The sequence below is a fragment of the Myxine glutinosa genome, chromosome 7 (genome assembly GCF_964187855.1).
Source record: "Myxine glutinosa chromosome 7, kmMyxGlut1.1, whole genome shotgun sequence".
Taxonomy (NCBI): Eukaryota; Metazoa; Chordata; class Myxini; order Myxiniformes; family Myxinidae; genus Myxine; species Myxine glutinosa.
The window spans coordinates 96,440,055-96,461,228 of record NC_136267.1 but is presented as its reverse complement, the minus strand read 5'-3'; the positions used below and the strand labels follow the sequence as shown (position 1 = coordinate 96,461,228).

Sequence of the window (21,174 nt, the reverse complement as noted above, 5' to 3'; positions counted from 1 at the left end):
ACGCCCCTCGGTGAGCTCGCTTCGGCCCTGATTGGTGGGCACAGGCCCTCTGACTCCACCCTTGATGATGATGGGCGGGCACGCCCTTCTTCCCCGAGCTGAGCACATGCTTAATGGCGGCAATTGTAGTTGGCAATTGACTATAAGGGAATGTGAACGGAATCTACTCTTATTTCACCTGGTGCAATGGAGTGTCATCTTAATGGAAGACAAGGCCTTACCCTAATACACATAATAAGGAAATAAACTACTGAACAGGGGTATTATGGTGTCCTTCATGTATGCTTTATGGAACTAACTACGGGAACGCCCTTTGACCTTTATACAACACTGGAGTAAGGAGGGCGATATTTTAACAACAATTTACGCTACAACAACAAAAAAAAAAAAAATTCTCATATCTACAATATATATATATATATATATATATATATATATATATATATATATAGTTGCGGTTTTGAGAACCCACACTTGTAAATATGACATCATTAAAGGGTTAAAGGTTGCACCCCATAGGTAGGCCACAAGCAACACGTAGGTCACCATAGGACATCAGTTATTTCATTAGTATGTGTATAGATAAGGCCATGTTTCCAATAGGTGAATCTGCATTGTGTCAATCAAATAAGGAGTAGGTCACCATCCATTCATTTTGCCAGCCGCCCTCTCCAAGCGACGCCATTAAGCGCTAGCCATCGCCCTCGCCCTTTAGGGCCAGCGGCGTATGCAACCTCACTGGGCTTCCGCCCAAACCAGCAGCCTTCGCTGCCCTTGAGCTTGAGCTCGCCCAAACGCCGCCATAAGCCACGAGGTGAGGCCTGGGAAAAGGGGGCGGAACGCCAAGAAGAAGGTGTGGCCACGTCAACCCACCATCAGGGCGTGGCCGGTAAGCGATGACCAGCCAACAAGGGCTGAGGTAAGATCGCCTGATAGGCGTGGCTTTTGGGCTCGCGGAGCGATCGCTGCTTGAGTTATAAAAGCGCGAACGCAAAGCCCTTTCACAGGACTGTCCAGAACTTATTGAGAGAGAGCGCAATTCATGAGGACTCGTGATGGAGAGAGAGCGCAATTCACAGGACTCGTGCTGGAGAAAGGAATTGACTGCCATTGAGCATTGATTGCAAAAGGACTTGTGTGAAAGGCGCTTTGTATAACCACCACCTTACCGACCTTTCCCTGTATAATTGTCCGCCCGCGCCAACGCCACGTGGAGAGCTGCTGCCGTTTTCCATCTGCTGCACGGTACGAGTCGGGGACCGGACAAGGTGGACGCCATTGCCGGACCCTCAACCTGTTCCACCCTACCATCTACAATCCCCGTGTGAGTGTCTGAGACGGGCCCGTTTGTCTGGGGAATAGAGTAAGACTGTTTAAGGCTGCCCTGTGTGCTTCTTCTTCCTCTTCCTAGCCTGTACATTTCTTGCGTTTCCTCTTCTTTCTGTAAATTGTTAATAAATTGCTTTGTTCTTCCTATTTTCTTGGTTTCCTCTCCATCCGATCGCATCAGTCTTTTCTCCATTGGGTAAACGTGGCACGATCGGAACCGCCATAATCGGGTTTAGTCCTTGTTAACGGCCCGAATCGCGGCTCGCTTCGCTCGGCGTGTCCACTAATGCCGTGGTTCGGGCCGGAGTTATTTTCCTGCTTCGCGGTCGTTGTTGGTAATTAGGTATTAGGACTAAGTTGACCAATAACCCTCCCTAATACCGACCGGAAGGAGCGGAAGGAGCGTATAACTTCCAGGACTCGCGTCGGCCAGATAAAAGGACAAGGGGATTAATCCCCCCCCCCCCCCCCCTTGATAAGGGGAGAGCCGACGTTTGAGATCCGTAACAATTGGTAGTCAGGAGTTGGGATTTGGAACCTGGGAATACATTTTTTAGACCAAATTTTGGACACCAATTGTGCTATTGGCCGTAACAATTGGTGTCGGGGAGTGGGATTTGGACCCGAACCAAATTTTTTATATTTTGGATAAATTTGGTCAAAATTACGAGCGGCCGAAATTTTATTTAACACCTAAATTTTAAATCGTGCCATGGATAGCCAAGGCGATCGGATGCCGGTGGGGGTAGATGAGGAAGGGTTAGAGTCAACCCAGGACCCCCGGGAAGAAGTGAGACAATTGGGAGGAATGTAGGAGGAAATTGAAGAAGGTGCGGCAGTGGGGGTTGCAGGCGCACAAAATGGCGGCGCCTCGCACATGGCGGAGGGTGCCGAGCCCACGGGGCCAGGGGGAATTCCAATTATTTATGGCGCAAATGATGGGGTATATGGAAAAGATATAGCTGACAAATCTAGCAGGGAAATGAATAAATTGGGGAACCAAATGGGGGGATTGAGAGACGGGTTGAGTAATATGGAAAACCAAATCGGGGGATTGAGAAACGATGTGGGAAACCAAATTGGGGGATTGAGAGATGGGTTAAGTAATTTGGAAAATAGAATGGGGGAGCAATTAGAAAACAAATTGGGAGGATTAGAAAGCAAATTAGGGAGCCAATTGGAGGACGTGAATGGCCAGGCCCAAGAAATAAACGAGGGGTTAGCGAGAGAGGAAGCCAGGTGTGAAATAAGAGCATTGGGGAAGGACAGAGACCGCAGGTCAAGCGGGAAAGGCACATCGGTATGCGACGGGGTAGCGCGGCTTGAGGAGCATGGGTTAAGCGAGGCCAAGCAAGGCATGGTTATGTGGACCGGGGTAGAAATCGCGACTCGGGGTATAGAGAAGCCGGCGGCCGCTGAATTAGAAAATTTTATTTTATGCGCACCAGCGTTCGTCGAGCTGAATAAAGAAAAATACATAATTATAATGGAAATTGGGGTGGAAAAGACGGCAGAGTTAGTACATGAATTGGAGGAAGAGATGGAGTATGTACAAAGTCTGTGTTCACATCATGATGTCATGCTGCCTAATTCCAATAAAAGTTTGCAGGTGCATGAGGAGAAAAGGATCCCGAAGGTAAGCCGGGCTGTATATGGCGCGAAAAGGTTTGGCGTGAAAGGATTTTTCGCGCGCTTGGGATCCCGGCGTCACCCGGGCGCTCGTAGGAGGTCCATGGTGCGCTGTGTAAAAGGAAATGGCGCGCGAGTGAGAAAAAAGTGTGCGCCGAAGAGTGAGTGTGTTAAAGAGTGTGAAAGTGGGAGTGAGTGTGACACAGAGAGTGAGATGGTTGTGGAGAGTGTGCGGGGATGCACACCAGAGCATGTGATTGGGTGTGCGACAGGAGATTGCACACCCGTGGGTAGGTGTGCGCTGAGTGGGTGGATGCAAGTGTGCACACCCACGAGTGTTACAGAGTACGTAACGGAGGACAGTGCGCCAGGGTGTGTGTGAGAGAGGTGTGTAACGGAGTGTGTGAGCGTGCCTGGGTTGTGTGCACGGGAGAGTGCGGTGACGAAATGTGTGGAGTGTATGGGAGGCATTGGAGCGCCGCATTTTGTGAGTATGGGAAGAGTCGCGTGTGGATGTGAGAATGTGAGAATTTCTTGTTCATCATTTGAACAGCTGATACTTGTGGATTTTTCTGCTTATTGTAGGTCTATAAGGGTACTGTGCCTGAAAAAATACTGTGCCCTGGCATGCCCCCAAAATTTGACAATGGTATGTATTCAGTTATTTCGCTCCTAATACGAGTGAAAATGTATCAAACTTGCCTCAGATTTTTATTTTGTACTGTTATTACTATTATATAATTATAAGTGAATTGGTCTTTCGTCACAACAATTAACAAATCTGAATAGCCCTTTATTATTGTTAGATCACTACAAAAACAACTCATGTTTCTAATGTTGTAACTGTCTATGACTCAAATGCAATACCTAAAATGTGATGTCAATCTTTATGCTTTCTTTCAGGTATCTCAAGACTATTGAACAATTAAAAAATAAAAGGCACGCCCAAGCAAACCATTACTACTGTGAGCTCTACAAGAGCGAAATCCCGTTTTGTGCAATTGGCCCTGACCATGCTATTGAACAGGTTAACAGGCTCATGAAGATATTTGGTGGGCTCAAAGGACTAACTCAGAAGCCATCTGCTCTTCTTGGCAAGATGGTTCTTAATCGCCCATGAGCTAAGTCATCTGGCCAAAGAAGCTGGGAATCTGGTTGGAGTCAGTGGACAAAGTTCAACTCACCACCATGATTTATCAGATGCTTCCTTAGAACACTATGAGCACAACATTGAGAAGCTAAGAGAGGTAATGAAGGTCAATAACCCTTTCCTGGTAGCAGAAGAGGAGCTTGTAAACATTATCACCAAAGCAATCATGCCAGATTCGCGAGTCAAAGAAGCGTTGACGCGAGCAGATATCATCGGGCAAGAGTTATTTCTGAAGTTCGTTAGAGAGCGGCTTGTTGACAGAACGATCAATATTTGGAGCCCAATGAAGAAAGTAAACCTATAGACGTGGACAGTTGCTAGAAAGGCCAAGAAGAGTAGTGCAACTGCCAGTGTCTCAGCCATGAAGGATGACAGAGCACTTTTTGCACGTTTCCTGGTGGTGATATTGTCCCGACCTGAAATTGACCTGAGGCAAAGCATAGGTGAATTTGAGTTTGCCGTGTCTCCTCGCTCACTCTTCACACTAGATGGAAACCTGCGATCATGTAATGCCAAAAGCAAACTTATGACAATTTTGGAAGGTCTACCTCCAAACCAACAACCTGACATCCAGGCCTACGAGCAGCACACGTTTAATCGAGTTACAATCATCGATGCCATGGCTATAGTTCAATCTATGGGAAAGCCCACTTGGGTGAGAACAGCCCTTGATCTTGCTGAACATTTTTTGCATGTCCTGGAACATAAGAGCAATGACGTTGATGAGGTTCATATTGTGTTTGACCGCTGTGACGTGGAAAATTCGCTCAAGGAAAGGACACGCAAGGCTCGTCAAGGAAACCGCAGAAGTATTGCCTACAACATATCCGACGATGCTGTTATTGAAAAGGTCACACTGCAGCAGCTTCGCAGCAATCAGGACTGCAAACAGAACCTGGCTCATTACTTGGCATCTCACATCCTCAAGCGTCATCAACAATCTGACATGATATATGTTACAACCCTGAAAGATGAATGCAGGTCCAATAAGCTCACAGTGGATAACCTACACAGCACTCAAGAGGAGGCAGATACACGGATGCTGCTCCATGCACTTGATGCAACCCAGAGAGGTGCCACGTCGATTTGCATCCAAAGTCCAGACACGAACGTGTTAGTTCTAGCCTTATGGTGCTACCCAGACTTATGTGATGACACAACTATGATTGTTGGAACCGGTAGTAAGCGACGAGTCATCAATCTAGGACTAATATACAATGCTCTAGGAGAAGGGCAGGCTTCAGCACTTCCGGGATTCCATGCCCTTAGTGGGTGCGATCAAACAGGAACATTCTGCGGGAGATCCAAAATATCATGGTGGAATGCACTGCAGAAGGCCGATGATAGTATAGTACAGGCACTGGGTAATCTCGGAAATGCGCAGAATCTCCAGGAAGATGACATCAGCCTACTCGAACGTTACATATGTCAGCTCGATGTGCCTGGAACACCAATTTCTTCAGTGAAAGACATGCGCTGGTATCTCTTCAGCAAGAGACAGTATACTGATGAAAAACTACCCCCAACAAAGGCCGCTATAATAGAAACGATTAACAGAGCTAACTATGTTGCATTGGTGTGGAAACAATGTCGTAACCCACGTCCAAGTCTTCCTGACCCAACCTCTCATGGATGGTGCCTAGATGGTGATAGACTTCTCCCAGTTCCAACTAAACTTTTGCCAGCGCCTAAGGCAGTGTTGGAGCTTGTGAGATGCGGATGCAAAGGAAACTGCGTCACCTTGAGTTGTTCTTGCAAGAAACATAATCTGAAATGTACAGATACCTGCATCGCTTGTGAAAAAAACTGTGAGAACAGAAACGAACTATTGAGGAATGCTGGCGATGAAGACGAGAGCAACGATGGAGATCTCCACATTTAACTTATAAACGCAGGTATGGGTACAAACTAGTAGATTGTTCAAATGTACATTCCTATCCCAAACGTAATTTGCATAATCAAAGTATTTGTTCTATCTTCGATAGAAGCAAAATGTACTCTTTAAACCCAAAAAATTATTGAAACGTTTAAATACTCAAAGAACAATTGACGCTAATGTATGAACTTGTCCAATGGGTTTTATTACATCAAATGCAAATTTGCATACAAAGGGTTAAAATTAGGCAATTTGCTTTCGATTACTATTTTTTAGTGGCTAAACGTATTCTAAATAACAACTACCAAAAGGAAACATTAAAATGTTTAAAACTATGAAGTGTTCAAGAACAATAACAGGAGCATATGGTCCTATACAATAGGTATTATGACGTAATCTTTAATTTGCATAAAAATGGTCGAAAATATGCATTAAAAAATTGGCGCCCTATTTTAAATTATTCAGCTAGGTCTAAATAACAAATCCCAACAAAGAAAACAAAATGTTCACAAAATGCCCACGGGCCCCAATATAGTGACATACGCTCCAACACTACCCCTATGGGTGGTCCATTTCCATTCCGAAAACCCCCGAATTGATCATGTGCCTATCTCTGCTAATAATGAACCGATTTTCATATAATTTGTGTCATTTTATGGGTTTTAGATGATACCGATTTCAATTAGCACAGTCATAGTCATTGGAATTATATTTGTGACCCCTTAACCCCCCCCCCCCCCCTTCAGCTGGGTAATCCCTTTCTGTCAAGGGCCCCAAAACTGACACGGCCCCTAACTCCGCCAATAAAGAACTGATTTTCACAATCTTAATTAATGTAAGTTTTGTAAGTTATTTCAGTTCTGTCTTTGACCAACAGGTGGCAGCTGCATACAGACAGGTGAGGTACTCTTAATTTTAGGAGATAAGAAACATCAAACATGCGCATTTCACATTCATGACCTTGGGTGTGTCAATCATGCATTTCAAGACTGCCCAGAAATAAACCCTGTGGTGTATCAATGAATATTTTTGGATAAAGCCAGGTATATTTTAGCTCCTTGATTGGTAGCAAATGAGAATACAATGTAAAGCTGTTTACAGTCTTAAATTTGATGTATAAAAACTGTCACATGATCCGTATCGACATAGGCCTAGCGAACCACATCATAAGCCGGCCAAAGCAAGAAGAACATCGCTCGCCTAATGCCCGTCCATCTTGGACAAATGAATGCCCTAGAACAGGATGACCCCACTACATGGAACGCAATTAAGTCTGAAGACTTTGTTGTTGCAAAATCAGAGGTTCCCTTCACTCACTTATTCACCGACCAGACCCTCGAGCAGGAGATCAAGGAGTTGAAGCGCCATGGTGGGATGGTTGGATTGAGTTAAGATGAAGCGCCACTGGACTGACTTGTTACCACCACACCTCATCTCGCTCACATTGTGAAGCAGTACTTGAGCAGCTTCCCTCAATCCACCAAGTCGTCTGAGCGAAGTGAACACTACCAGCTCTCGGGACACGTTGCTGTGAGGTCAAGTGAAAACGCCCTGAAACTTTGTCAATGCATCGAGTTGCATTGTGCAGGGAATCCTTCCACAGCAAAGTCTCCGTTGAAAAGCCTCGTTTCATCAGCTCTTGTAACCGAACAAGCAAAGGATGATCTTCAGCACTTTCCAGAGAAGGGTCAGAAGCGCATTGAAGAGTTCGTTCATACCAGATTGCTGCCCACATCCACACTCTCTGTTTGGGACTGCATGAAGAAGCTAAAGCTAAAGACCTTTTCCAATTGAATGGAAAAAACAAACGTTTGTGTGGGTGACAAGGTGGTCAAGTTACGCGAGGAACGTGAACTGCTCGGCAGATTTCTCATAATCCAAGGAAGCCGACCTGAGCTGGTACCAAAACTAGAGGAGACGATCGGCGATTACGAAATGTCAGTGGTGCCACGCTCCCTATTCCCTGTTGATGGATCTCTCTATATTCTGACAGACAAGGCCAGTCTGATGCATGCGGTCGAAGGAGCAACGACGGAACTTCAATCTGCCCCTCTGCCTGATGTAGCAATGGCGGATCGTCCATCCCGAGTTACCCGAGTTCTCATTGTGGATGTCATGGCTGTGCTTCAATGAATGCAGAAAACGCCAACAATGCAGAACATTTCGGACCTGTTGGAGACATTCATCAAACGAATCAAAGGGATGATGGTTGGCTATGATGAGGGTAGAGTTGTGTTTGACCGTTATTTTGACCAGTCTCTAAAGAACAAGACATGCCAGAAGAGAGCAGTGACGTCCACAGAATACGACATTCATCCAGAAATGAAGCTCACCATGTCATTGAAGGAGCTTCTGTCTGCCTCAAGGACCAAGAGTAGCTTGACATCTATGTTGGCCAAGGGTTTGCTGAAACACTACTCCAGGAACAGTACCTTCAAGCTGGTGGTTGTGTATGGCATGAAGATCAAGGGCCATGATTTCGAAGAAGAACATGCACACGAAGAGGTGGACACACTGATTCCTAATCAAGTCCTGGCTTCTTTAGCTGATAGCCCTTGGAGGGACATACATGTTTGGTCACCTGACACCGATGTTCTTATGCTTCTCCTCGACCAGGTCTCTTGTGGTCGCCTTGGACCTCAAACTCGTCTCAAGTTTTTACCTGGCAAGGGCGCGAAGTACCGAGAAATTGATGTGGTGGAACGAGTGCAAGTGATTGGACATCGGAAATGTCAAGGACTCATTGGACTCCACAATTTCTCTGGCGCTGATTGGGGTGGGAAGTTTGTGGGTATCACCAAGAAGACCTGGGTTGGTGCCTATATGAAGCTTGACGAAAATGACGATGCCATCAACTGCTTCCGAGAGCTTGGTGAAGGTCCTATCCCGACGGAGCTGGTCAATGGTGAACTGTCACCACAGGTTAAAGGTTTGGAGCAGTTTGTCTGCAGTGTGTACTGCTCGACAGGTCCCAAAATCCTTCCAGCGCTGAAGTGGAAGCTGTTTCGTTCGAAAAACTTGGAAGGAGAGATGTTGCCTTCTACTCGTGCTGCCTTACTACCCCATATCACACGTGCAAATTACATTGCCATGCGTGACAAGTCGTACTCTATCAACTGTCCGACTCTGCTTCCTATTGAACAAAATGGCTGGAGGAAAAAGGAAGGTTCAGGACTTTATGTTCCCATGAGGTGTCTCATCCTACCCGCCCCTTGAGCTGTGATAGAGCTGACCAAATGGGGATGTAAATCGGGATGCAAAGGGCGGTGCAGTTGCTGCAAGAATGGACTTCCTTGCACTCCTCTCTGTAAATGCTATGGCACTGACTGTGGAAATGCGATCAAGAATGATGTAGGCCTACATGACGAAGAATAATCTGTTCTGTAAGTCATAGGTTTCAATAGTAATACTGATGGCCACTAAGACATGATCGTGGACTGAAATCCATGAAATATGGAACCCCCCACACCCCCCTCATCAAGGGGAGCGGGGCAGAAAATCACTTATAATAACTTTGACAGTGTGCTAAATGGACTCGGTATCATCTAAAACCCCTAAAATGACACTGAGATTGTGAAAATCGGTTCATTATTATCGAAGATAGGGGTGGGGTCAGTTCATGTGCCCCAAGTTTGGAAAGTGACCCCCAAGAAGGGGGTACAGGGGTCGGAAAATTTGTACCCCATCATTTTTCTATAATTTGACCCCAAATCAATCAGATAAAGCAAGAAAATCAATTTTAGCACAAAAATCCTACCGGAGCTGTTTTCATGACATATCATACTGCACTATCTTGGTCACATCTCTTACCAAGGCCCTTCTCCCCCGATTGCTCAGTTTGGCCGGGCAGCCAGCTCTAGGAAGAGTCCTGGTTGTTCTAAACTTCTTCAAATTTAAGAATTATTGAGGCCACTGTGCTCTTGGGAACCTTCAATGCAGCAGAGATTTTTTTTTGTAGGCTTCTCCAGATCTGTGCCTCGACACAATCCTGTCTCTGAGCTCTGCAGGCAGTTCCTTCGACCTCATGGCTTGGTTTTTGCTCTGATATGCATTGTCAGCTGTGAGACCTTATATAGACAGGTGTGCGCCTTTCCAAATCATGTCCCATCAATTGAATTTACCACAGGTGGACTCCAATCAAGGTGTAGAAACATCTCAAAGATGATCAAGAGAAATGGGAGGCACCCGAGCTAAATTTCAAGTGTCATAGCAAAGGGTCTGAATACTTATGTCAATGTGATATTTCAGCTTTTTCTTTTTAATAAATTTGCAAAACTTTCTAAAATCCTGTTTTCTCTTTGTCATTATGGGGTATTGAGTGTAGATTGATGAGGGAAAAAATGAATTTAAACGATTTCAGCATAAGGCTGCAACATAACAAAATTTGAAAACAGTGAAGGGGTCTGAATACTTTCTGAATGCACTGTATACCGTTTGTCCATCTCGTGAATACAAGGCCTTGTGTACACAGACAGGATACATGCCGAGGTGGTATGAGGGAAATTTTGGTATGAGGTGGTATGTTTTCTTTGTTGTTGTTACCTTGCTATCAGAGGTTTTACTACAAAGTGGTAGCACTTACAGAATTAAATGCAAGGAAGCAGTGGAGCGAGGCAACATCAGGCAAGACGCAGGAAGCAGGAAAGTTGTACTTCGAGGGTGGTTGGATGTGGGTCGATAACTGTTACAATGAAGGTCTTTGTATTTATTAACACAGCAAGCATACATACTAGGATTGTAGTGATAATGGTCGTGTGGAGAAAAAGACATGAAGAGGCAAACGTGTAATAAAGCAAAGCGAGGTGGAGGACAAACTCAGCTCACCTGAGGGATAGATTTTTGAGCCAGGCAGAAGTCGCTGAGACAGGCCAAAGTCACAAATCCAGATGCGCTGCCCATCAGCGGAGGTGAGCATGTTTGCCGCTGCACATGGGTATGGCAAGTAAGCAAATACATCGTGGGTGTAATATAGAAAAAGCTCTTCGCAAGTTGCTCTAATTCATACTACACAACCTTGAGATGCTTATTACATTCACACATCAGAAAAGGGTCAATTCCGAGAAAACTAGTCTCGTGATGATTGAGTTTATCACAATAAAAAACATCTTAATTATAAAGACTGCAAAGTGCAACTTTGTGAAAGATTTGTAAGCTTTATGATGAAACCTTGATAAGACACATTTAAATAGCAATTTAAAATAAAATTGACAATCAGCAACTTCATTTATGTTTACCACTCAAGAAACTGAATTATGATATGGCAAAGGCAAAATAAAATTGATTATCGAGTGAAAAACGAGATCTGGGGTACTAAGAAAAGCACAGCACACGCCACATGACAAAGCACAGCACTCGACGCAAGACAAAGTACAGCACTCGACGCAAAACAAAGCACAGCACACGCCACATGACAAAGCACAGCACACGCCACATGACAAAGCACAGCACTCGAAGCAAGACCAAGCACAGCACTCGACCGCAAGACCAAGCACAGCACTCGACCGCAAGACAAAGTACAGCACTCGACGCAAGACAAAGCACAGCACTCGACCGCAAGACAAAGTACAGCACACGACGCAAGACAAAGCACAGCACTCGACGCAAGACAAAGCACAGCACTCGACGCATGACAAAACACAGCACTCCACACGATATTAAAGCATCCACAAAAGGCAGGGTGAAGTGGGAGTACCAGGCCACAGATGAAAGCAGGACTCCATAGTTCAACAAATTATTTTTAAAAAAAATCAACATGATTTGACATTGCGATTTGGCCGATATGCCTACGCCCACATTACGTCTTTGCTTACTCTAACTTTGACCGAAAGCCTCAAGACCATTTGACCTCAATATCTAATCTGAACACATGTATCATGGTACATGTAATTGGTTAAGTTCCAAACCCGACAGTGATATTATTTTTACCTGACATGACCTCTAACCTCTTGATGCTAAAATCTAATAAATTAATCTTTGCATCATCTATATCTATAAAACACAGTTTGTGTGTGTGTGTGTAATGTTACCGATAGACTCCTAAACGGAGAGGCTCACGTACTTGATATTTGGCATAGACATAGCCATTGAGCCTGGGACGAACATGGCCAAGACCATATTTGACGAGATCCATATTTTTTATTCATATTTACCTCAGCGCATTTCAGCGAAGTACCCGCTAATCTCAGCCGGTTCCAGAGCAGCTCGCTGATTCGCTCAGAGCGATCACGTGATGTTCCATTCCCGCCGCCAGACTGATTCGCTCAGAGCGATCACGTGATGTTCCATCCCGTCACACGTCACACGTTTTTTCACCTTTTATGCGATCATGTTTTGTATCGATTTTGTGCGATATGAATTAAATGTCTTTGAAACAGCTGTGAAACGTCTTTCCACAACCCTTCCGTAACCGATTGGAGCAGTTTATTGCTGCACAAAACGAGATCCGCGAAGCGAGTTGGTCGAGTCGTGCTGACCAAGATGGCGACACGGCGGCTTCACTTTTCACGGAGTATGAGCGTTCTATATATTTTCAATTCAGTGCGCCCGTGATTTGTGGCATAGACATGACCATTGGGCCTTCACGGTGTAATTTGTGCGAGGCTTTTGTCCGAGTGAGCTTGAGTCGAGAGGGTTGGGAATGTACGGGTCTCCCTTCCCCCGCCCGGCAACGCCGGTACTGGAGGGCGTCACAGGATTGGTGAGTCTCCAAAATCCGCTTCATGCTGTTGCGAATATGCAGGACTATGTCCGATTGTTGTGCTGCTCTCCGACCATGAGAACTGCAACGTCATTGTTGCCTGGCCATCCCCTTCCCTCCCCCTTCCCCCTCCCCCTCTGCCCCCCCTCCCTTCCCCCTCCACCCTACCCCTCCCCTTCTCCCCTCCCCCTCCCCCCTTCTCCCCTCCCCCTCCATTTTCCCCCTCCCCCCTCCCCCTCCCTTCCCCCTCCACCCTACCCCCTCCCCTCCTCCTCCCCCCTCCCCCTCCCTTCCCCCTCCACCCTACCCCCTCCCCTTCTCCCCTCCCCTCCCCCACCCTTCTCCCCTCCCCCCCCTCTTCTCCCCTCCCCTCCCCCCTCCCATGCCGGGTACTTCTGCCGGGTCCCCCCTCCCCCTCTCCCCCCTCCCCCCTCCCACCCCCTCACCCCTCCCACCCTCCCCACCCCCCCTCTTCCCGTCCCCCCTCCCCCCTCCCCCCTCCGACCCCTCCCCCTCCCCCTCTGGCCCCTCCCCCTCCCCCCTGTATAACATACAGTATGATATAAAATTTGCACACAAGGTGCATGCACCAAGCCTCCAAACTGTGCTCCACTTGCCGTAAGTATCTCTTGACTACCTTTAATGTCACCATGCACAATATTCTGCCGATGCAGGTACGCAAGACCCTCCAGCATCTGGCAGGTGTAGTGCAGCACCAAATCTTCAGGCAGCTGCCCATTATCATTAATGAGCTCCTCCAACGTCCCACCTAAAGCGAGGACATGGCTCATATAAAGATTGTAGTTTCCACAACATAATTACAATACAGTATTCATGTCTTAATCCACTACAAGGATTAGCTATGGCATCTGGATCAAAGATTTTTGGGAAGTAAGCTTACCGACTGAATTATTAGACTCATGCAGTCTACAAGAAACAAAGTTAAACAAAACCATGAAAAACACAATCCAAGCCTTAAGATTATCAATAATGTGGACTGAATGGGAGACAGAAAGGTGGAACTGAAAGGATGGTGAGCAGTACCTTCCACAAGCTGCATAAACAGTGAAATGGAGGATGAGAGCCGCACGGTACCAAATAGCTGCACCAGATGTGGAGAGTCGAGTTGACTCCACACAACTAACTCCTCCTGAGAAAATGACCGCAAATGCACCTGCACAGTCCAGTACAAAAAGGCATGGCACTCTCACATGGCAAGTAATTGGGAAACTCCATTGGTAATTTTCATAGTTTTCCGACCTTCAAGCCAATCTTGTGCACAGTTCAATCTTGGCAGATCCAATTCTGACCCATTTATCTGCCATTTCGACATTGCCAAAGAGACATGTGTAGCATTGCTCAAGCATGTATTGCCTTTTGTAATGCAAGCCATTGCTTGAAGAGGCCATTTAGCTAGTCGTCTCATCCACAAACACAGAGGTAAAAAATTTGAGATGTTTTTTGTGGAAGCGGAGGTTTTTGGACTGGGAACAGTTTAGCAAATGTTAAAGGGGAACCCAAATGCTCAGACCCCCTAGTCGCAAATCTATCCCAAATTCGATATGATGTCTTTTTTCCAATTTCCGATTTATAATGGGGGTAATTTTGCAATTAAAAGTCGAAATATTCTTCTTCACGTTTAGCCATGACGTCAAACAATGAAGTCAACAGACACTTCCGTTTTGTTTTCAGATTACATCGTGGTACTATTTAACTCAAACGGCAAATAATTTTCGAATTTCTACAAATTTGCCAGCTTGGTGGTTGCGGTAATACAAAGCGAGATGGTTTCTTGCTACACCAATGGCTGAAACACCCAAGTTTTGCCAGAAAATAGACAATGTTTGTCCGAAATACCGGAGCGTGGATCCGGCCGACAAAATGTTTGCTTTTGTGCTCAGAACATTTTAGAGACCACGAAAATGTTATGAAAAAAAACAGAGATGGATATTGATAGTGGTTGTCCTCCATGATTGAGAGGATGCCACCCTCACAATTAAGCAAACGAAAGAGACATCGCTCAAAACTGCAAGACCATCCAGCATCATTCCCCACTCCACGATCCACCATCAACCGTCACCCCAGCTAACAATACTGTTACGTGCTCCTCCCCAACCCCCTGGTCACGGTGAACCTCCGAGCCCCGAGAGCAGTCACGGCAGAAAAAATGTGTTATTCTGTATGTCAAAGATCAATGGTGAAGCCACACCAATTGTTACAAACAAACCAGTATTGTATTAAGATCACACAAGAATAACAGTACAACAACAATAGTAATCAATTGTACAACCAATATATATTTCCTATGATGGTACCATCAGGTTCGTACAATATAACTCACTGTGCTCCAAGTGAGCGAAAAGAAGAAGATTCCCAATGTCTCTAATTCCCGGCTTCAAGCCAAAGATGATTCCGGCTTCAAGCCAAAGTCGATCCGCTCCAGCGATCGTCAGAACGATGTCCAATCGAGACCAGAATCCCGTTGGGTTGGCAGTTACAGTCCTGCTGCCAAAGCTGTGCAAAGGCGCCCTCAAGGCGACTGGGAAATCCAAAGCCGCCCTCCAGGCAACGGGGAAATCACACCCTCGGGTATGGACGTTCCACGGCTCACAGTCGGCGAACCGCAAATTAATCTTCAAAAGCCACGTTGCACACACACACACCGGATACGTCTGAAAGCGGTGAAAACGGCTGACAAAGCAAAGAAACCTTGCTAGCCGCGCAAAGCGCGCGAGTTAAAATGGCCGACGGCCCGTTCTCGAGACGTAACGGCCCTTCGATGATTCTCTTCGGAATCAATCACAAAACCTGTCACGCAGGTTAATCTGTCACAGCGATAACAACTCTGTCGCAGGAATCCCTTTCCTGGGAAACCCAAAGTTCACTCGTGACTCTTGCTCGCCAATGTTCGCTCCAGACCGTAAAGCAACTATGCTTCTTGTCCGACTCCACTCGCTCCGCCCTCTTTTTCTCCTCTTCCTCTTCGTCGTCGTCCGGTTCCCGTTTCATTTAAAACATTAACTTTTACCTTTTGACAATAATAATTTATATTTCCCTCAAACGACAACAATAATAATACATGGAATCAAAAATGTTTGCAGTGGATGAAAACCACAACAACGGAAGTGACGAATCCGTAACAATACCCACAACCACCTCACACCTCCGCTCCACCATCTCCACCATCCCCCCCACACCCCCCCTCCCCCACACAAATCCTCCTCCACTGGGGTGGGACATCAACATGACATGACACAGCATGGCAACAACATGACACACAGATACCACACAACCACAGACAGAAATGGCATCCCGGAAAAGTATGAAACTGGACAATCCTGTAGCTTACAAAGCATTCATCACCCATTTGGTCGGCAGTGTCCAAATGTGCCGAGGCAGTGTCTTTTCTGTGTCCGTGCAGTGTCCGTGCAGTGTCCGTGCAGTGTCCGTGCAGTGTCCGTGCAGTGTCCGTGCAGTGTCCGTGCAGTGTCCGTGCCGTGTCCGTGCCGTGTCCGTGCAGTGTCCGTGCCGTGTCCGTGCCGTGTCCGTGCCGTGTCCGTGCCGTGTCCGTGCTGTGTCCATGCCATGTTTCTTCTGGAGTAATACAACTGATTTATCAATTAAATATAAAATCCCTGCTAAATCATTAATTAAATGGAAAAAGAAAACCCACCAATCTGTAATGAACATAAAAATGGCGTTTTCATCTTTACTCATAACACAACACATTCTTCACCAACATTATCTTCGTCTGAATTGCTCGCACAACGCTTGATAGGAAAAGACTCCACAATTCCCCCGAAAGCGAATCCATCACTAATTTTGTCTCCAATAGTTTATTCTCAATCCTATTGACCAGTTCCAACATACAAAGAACCTTCAGAGTTGCTAATGATGGAGGAATCAGTATCGGAATCCAAGCTCAAAATGCACGGTTCTCTATGTAAACCACATTTGGATAAAGGTGAGCGAGTTCATAATGTGACGTCACTGGCAAAATCGGAAATCAACACTCTAGGGCCGTGGTTCTTAACCTGGGTTCGACAGAATCCCAGGGGTTCAGTGAGCCAGTCTCAGGGGTTCGGCGGAGGTCTTCCGAAACGCATTGCATATTCCCATAATAATACAGAGAATGAATGGGATGGCAACATAGAGAGTAACCCAGTGTTAGGACTGGCAGAGAAGATAACTGAGAAGGAAGTTGAGGAAGCGATAAAAGCAATGAAGAGTAGAAAAGCGGGAGGGCCGACGGGAGTTGTGGGAGATATGTTGAAGGCAGCAGGAAGTTGGGGTGTGAAGAGAATGACAGAGATCTGTATTCTGGCGGTGAAAGAAGGCCGCATTCCAGTGGATTGGGAACTGAGTACCCTCGTCCCTCTATACAAGGGGAAAGGTGACCCTCTGGAGTGTGGCTCGTACCGAGCGATAAAGTTATAGGAGCATGGAATGAAGGTATTGGAAAGGGTGTTGGAGAGGAGGATAAGGAAGAAAGTGAAGATCGACGACATGCAGTTTGGATTTATGCCAGGAAGAGGAACGACAGATGCGCTTTTCATTGTGAGGCAGTTGCAGGAGAAGTACATGGAGAAGAGGAAGAAGTTATTTCTTGGGTTTGTTGATCTGGAGAAAGCATTCGATAGGGTTCCATGCAAAGTATTGACATGGGCAATGAGGAAGTTAGGAGTGGAGGAGTGGTTGATCAGAGTAGTGATGGCAATGTACAAAAGAGCGCGCACAGCTGTAAGGACGAAGGACGGGAACAGTGGTGAGTTTGAGGTGAAGGTGGGAGTGCACCAGGGGTCGGTACTAGGTCCACTACTATTTGTAGCTGTGATGGAGGTGCTGGCTCAGAACGCAAAGGAGGGTTTGCCGTGGGAGTTGTTGTATGCAGATGATCTGGTGTTGATTGCGGAAAGTATGGATGGACTGAAGGAAAAGATGAACAAGTGGAAGGAATGTATGGAGACAAAAGGTCTGAAGGTGAATATCGGAAAGACGAAGGTGATGGCAAGTGGTAAAGCATGTGTTGAGGTGGAAAGAACTGGGAAGTGGCCCTGTGCTGTGTGCAGGAAGGGTGTCGGAGTGAACTCCATTCAATGTACAATGTGTGCTGAGTGGGTTCATCAAAAATGTAGTGGTCTGAGAGGGTCATTAACCAGTGTGGCAGCTACATTCAAATGTAAGGTGTGCACAGAGGTAGCTGCAGATGGAGGAAATGTTGAGTTGGATCTTGGAGACGGCGTGAAGCTGGAAGGTGTGATAACATTTTGCTACCTCGTAGACATGCTGAATGGAGAAGGTGGATCAGACTCGGCAACGGTTGCTAGAATGAGATGTGCATGGAAGAAGTTTCGGGAACTGAGTGGCGTGCTGATGATGAGGGGAGTGTCGTTGAAGCTGAAGGGAAAGGTGTATGCTGCATGTGTGAGAAGTGTTATGATTTATGGGAGCGAGACATGGGTAATGAACGTAGAGCAGCAATGAAGGTTGGAAAGGGTGGAAATGCGAATGGTTCGATGGATGTGTGGAGTATCGTTGAAAGGGCGGAAGACAAATGATGAATTGCGAAAAATGATGGGAATAGAGCCTGTGATTGATGCTGTGAAGAGGAACAGGTTGAGATGGTTTGGTCATGTGTTGAGGAAGGATGAAAGTGACTGGTTGAGAAGAGTGATGGAAATGAATGTAGAAGGAAGTAGAGGATGGGGAAGACCGAGAAAGACTTGGCTAAAGATGGTGGAAGAAGAAATGCGGACAAGGGGGTTAACAAGGAGAGATGCAGAAAATAGGGCAAGATGGAGAAGATTGTCATGGGGACCGCAAGGCTAACCCCTGCTCTAGCAGGGAAAATGGCCTTAAAATGCATGTTGTTGTTGTTGTTGTTGTATTCCCATCTCATTCATGGTTTCTCTGGTGTTTACGATAAGTTGTTTCACACTGACTATAGCAAGTTGAATCAATGAGCAACTTGCTAATTATTCTGTTGATGGTGCTTACTTGCTTACTTACTTTACTGGATTTTGGACTTTGCAGGTGTTCGGAAATTCCAGTGAATAGCCTCGATTAGCTCGCCGTGTGCCGTGCGTCATTGGTCGCGCCTTACTTTGGAGTTACTGATTAATTGAAAAGTAAGTTGGAAATGTTTGTGGATATGCAGGGCGGGTTCAGAGTTATATTAAAGTGAAAAGTGGATGGTGATTATAAAATAAGATTGAATTACTCAGAAAATTAGGTGGAGGTGATATAACTCCTTTGGTCGCAATTCAAAACTAACAATTCGCAGTTTTCTATGTAATATTATAATGGGATTTGAGGTGACATAGAGTTGAGTAGATAATAAATCCAGTCATCGTAATGATAAGTTATGTTTTCTTCGTTAAAATTTCTCAGTTTTCAGAGGGGTACTGATTATATTTAAGCATGTTCCTTTTTTTATTTTTGTCATATAATTATTTGCCCGAACTCAATTAAGATCAGTTTGTTACTTTTTATTTTATTTTTTTGCAGTATGTCGAGCAAAAAAAGGAAGTGGTCGGAGGATTACGTGCGGTACAGGTTCACATGTTTGACGGAACGGGACAGAAGTCAGCGTCCTCGATGCATGCTTTGCAATGTCAAGTTGAGCAACTCCAGCCTAGCACCAGCAAAACTACGGGAACACTTCAAAAAACTGCACGGTGAGGGGCAGTACAAAGACGCAACGCTGGATGAATTCAAATTGAAGAGAGTCCGATTCGACACAAGTGCTACCTTGCCCACTCTCAGCTTCGTTCCAATTGACAAACCGATCCTCACCGCGTCGTATGAAGTTGCGTACCTGATCGCAAAGCAGGGCAAACCGCACACCGTTGGCGAGACACTCATCAAACCGGCCGTGTTGAAGATGGCCAACATCATGCTGGGAAAGGCTGCTGAAAACAAGTCGTCTCTCGTTCCACTCTCAAATGACACAATCAGATACAGAATCGACGACATGAGCGACGACATCCTCACCCAGGTAGTTGCAGATTTACTCGCGAGCCTGACAAAATTCAGCCTTCAACTCGACGAGACCACCGACGTTTCGAATTTGAGCGAGCTCATCTTATTTGTGCGTTATGTCAACGGAGACAAGATCAAGGAAGACTTTCTGTTCTGCAAGCCTCTCAACAACGATGAAGGCAGCTGACATGAAGAAGCTTGTTGTCGACTTCTTCAGAAGCAACGGCCTCTCGTGGAACATGGTGTCTGCAGTTTGCTCGGACGGAGCTCGAGCCATGCTGGGATGCAACTCCGGTTTTGGAGCGCTGGTGAAGGCCGATGCACCACACGTCATCGTCATGCACTGCGTCCTGCACAGACACGCGCTGGCATCAAAAACCCTGCCTCCAAAACTGGCCAATGTTCTGAAAATCGTCATTGAAACTGTGAATTATGTGCGAAGCCGTGCTCTGAATCATCGCTTCTTCAAAGAGCCGTGCAATGAAATCGGCTCCGAATTCGAAGTCCTTCTCTACCACTCTAACGTTCGATGGTTATCACGAGGGAAGGTAGTGAGCCGTGTTTTTGCCTTGCGTGTAGAATTAGCCCTGTTTTTGCGAGAACACCAGCATTGCCATGCAACGCACTTCCAAGAGTCAGAGTTCATCCTCGCTTTGGCGTACATGGCTGACATCTTCGACACACTCAATCATCTCACTTGCCAGATGCAGGGCGGTGGAGTGAATGTCATAGAATCTGAAGAAAAGCTGAGCGCTTTCCGAAAGAAGTTACCGTTGTGGAGGCGGCGAACAGAGAACGACAACTTCGCGAGCTTTTCGCTACTGGACGAGTGCGTGAGCGGGATCGAAGATGAGTCTGAAGTTGGAGGCACTGCTGTACCGGGGGAGCTGAAGCAAGCGATTGCCAGGCACTTGGATGAGCTGGGAAAGTCATTCGACGGCTACTTCCCCGACCAAGAGCAATACCCAGCATGGGTGCAGCAGCCGTTTACTTTCGACGTTGCAACGGCAGATGTCAACGACCAATACCTCGACGACCTCATCAAACTTCAGCAGAGCAAGACTCAACAACAACTCTTCGGCACAACAACGCTCTCAACGTTTTGGTGCCGCCAAATGGAAGGGTATCCTCACATCGCTAAAATTGCCCTTGAGATCCTCACGCCGTTTGTTACAACGTATCTCTGCGAGCATGCCTTTTCGAAACTGGTGGACATTAAAACAAAGAAAAGGAGCAGGCTTGCATGCGAAAATGATTTGAGGGTGGCCCTTGCCAAAACAAAACTACGCATTTCCTAGATCGCCTCCCGAAAAGAAGAACAGAAAACGCATTAAGATGCAATTCTTCTTAATTTTTTTTTTGTCAAATTTGGGGGGTTCCGCGAGCGTTCGGTGGGTTTCGTTAGGTTTCGGCGCCTTTAAAAAGGTTAAGAACCACTGCTCAAGGGCTTCTTTTTGACACTGATTGGCAACAAAAAAGAAAGTCCTTTCAAATTAAATCATGATTTCTGAT

The 21,174-nt window shown here is 46.1% G+C and overlaps 1 protein-coding gene across 6 annotated transcripts in view; it reads right to left on the bottom strand.

The window, feature by feature from the left end:
• Positions 1 to 21,174, bottom strand: part of LOC137417443 (uncharacterized) — a 72,070-nt gene that overhangs the window by 41,881 nt on the left and 9,015 nt on the right. For 4 of the 6 annotated variants that reach the window (XM_078782027.1, XM_068103347.2, XM_068103351.2 and 1 more), the window contains 3 exons: positions 13,726 to 13,855; positions 13,319 to 13,450; positions 10,809 to 10,907 (listed from right to left, as the gene is read on the bottom strand). In XM_078782027.1, the coding sequence (XP_078638153.1) occupies positions 10,809 to 10,907; positions 13,319 to 13,450; positions 13,726 to 13,855 (361 nt within the window). The remainder of the gene's footprint in view (positions 1 to 10,808; positions 10,908 to 13,318; positions 13,451 to 13,725; positions 13,856 to 21,174) is intronic. The other 2 variants (XM_068103348.2, XM_068103349.2) reach the window with 2 other exon arrangements.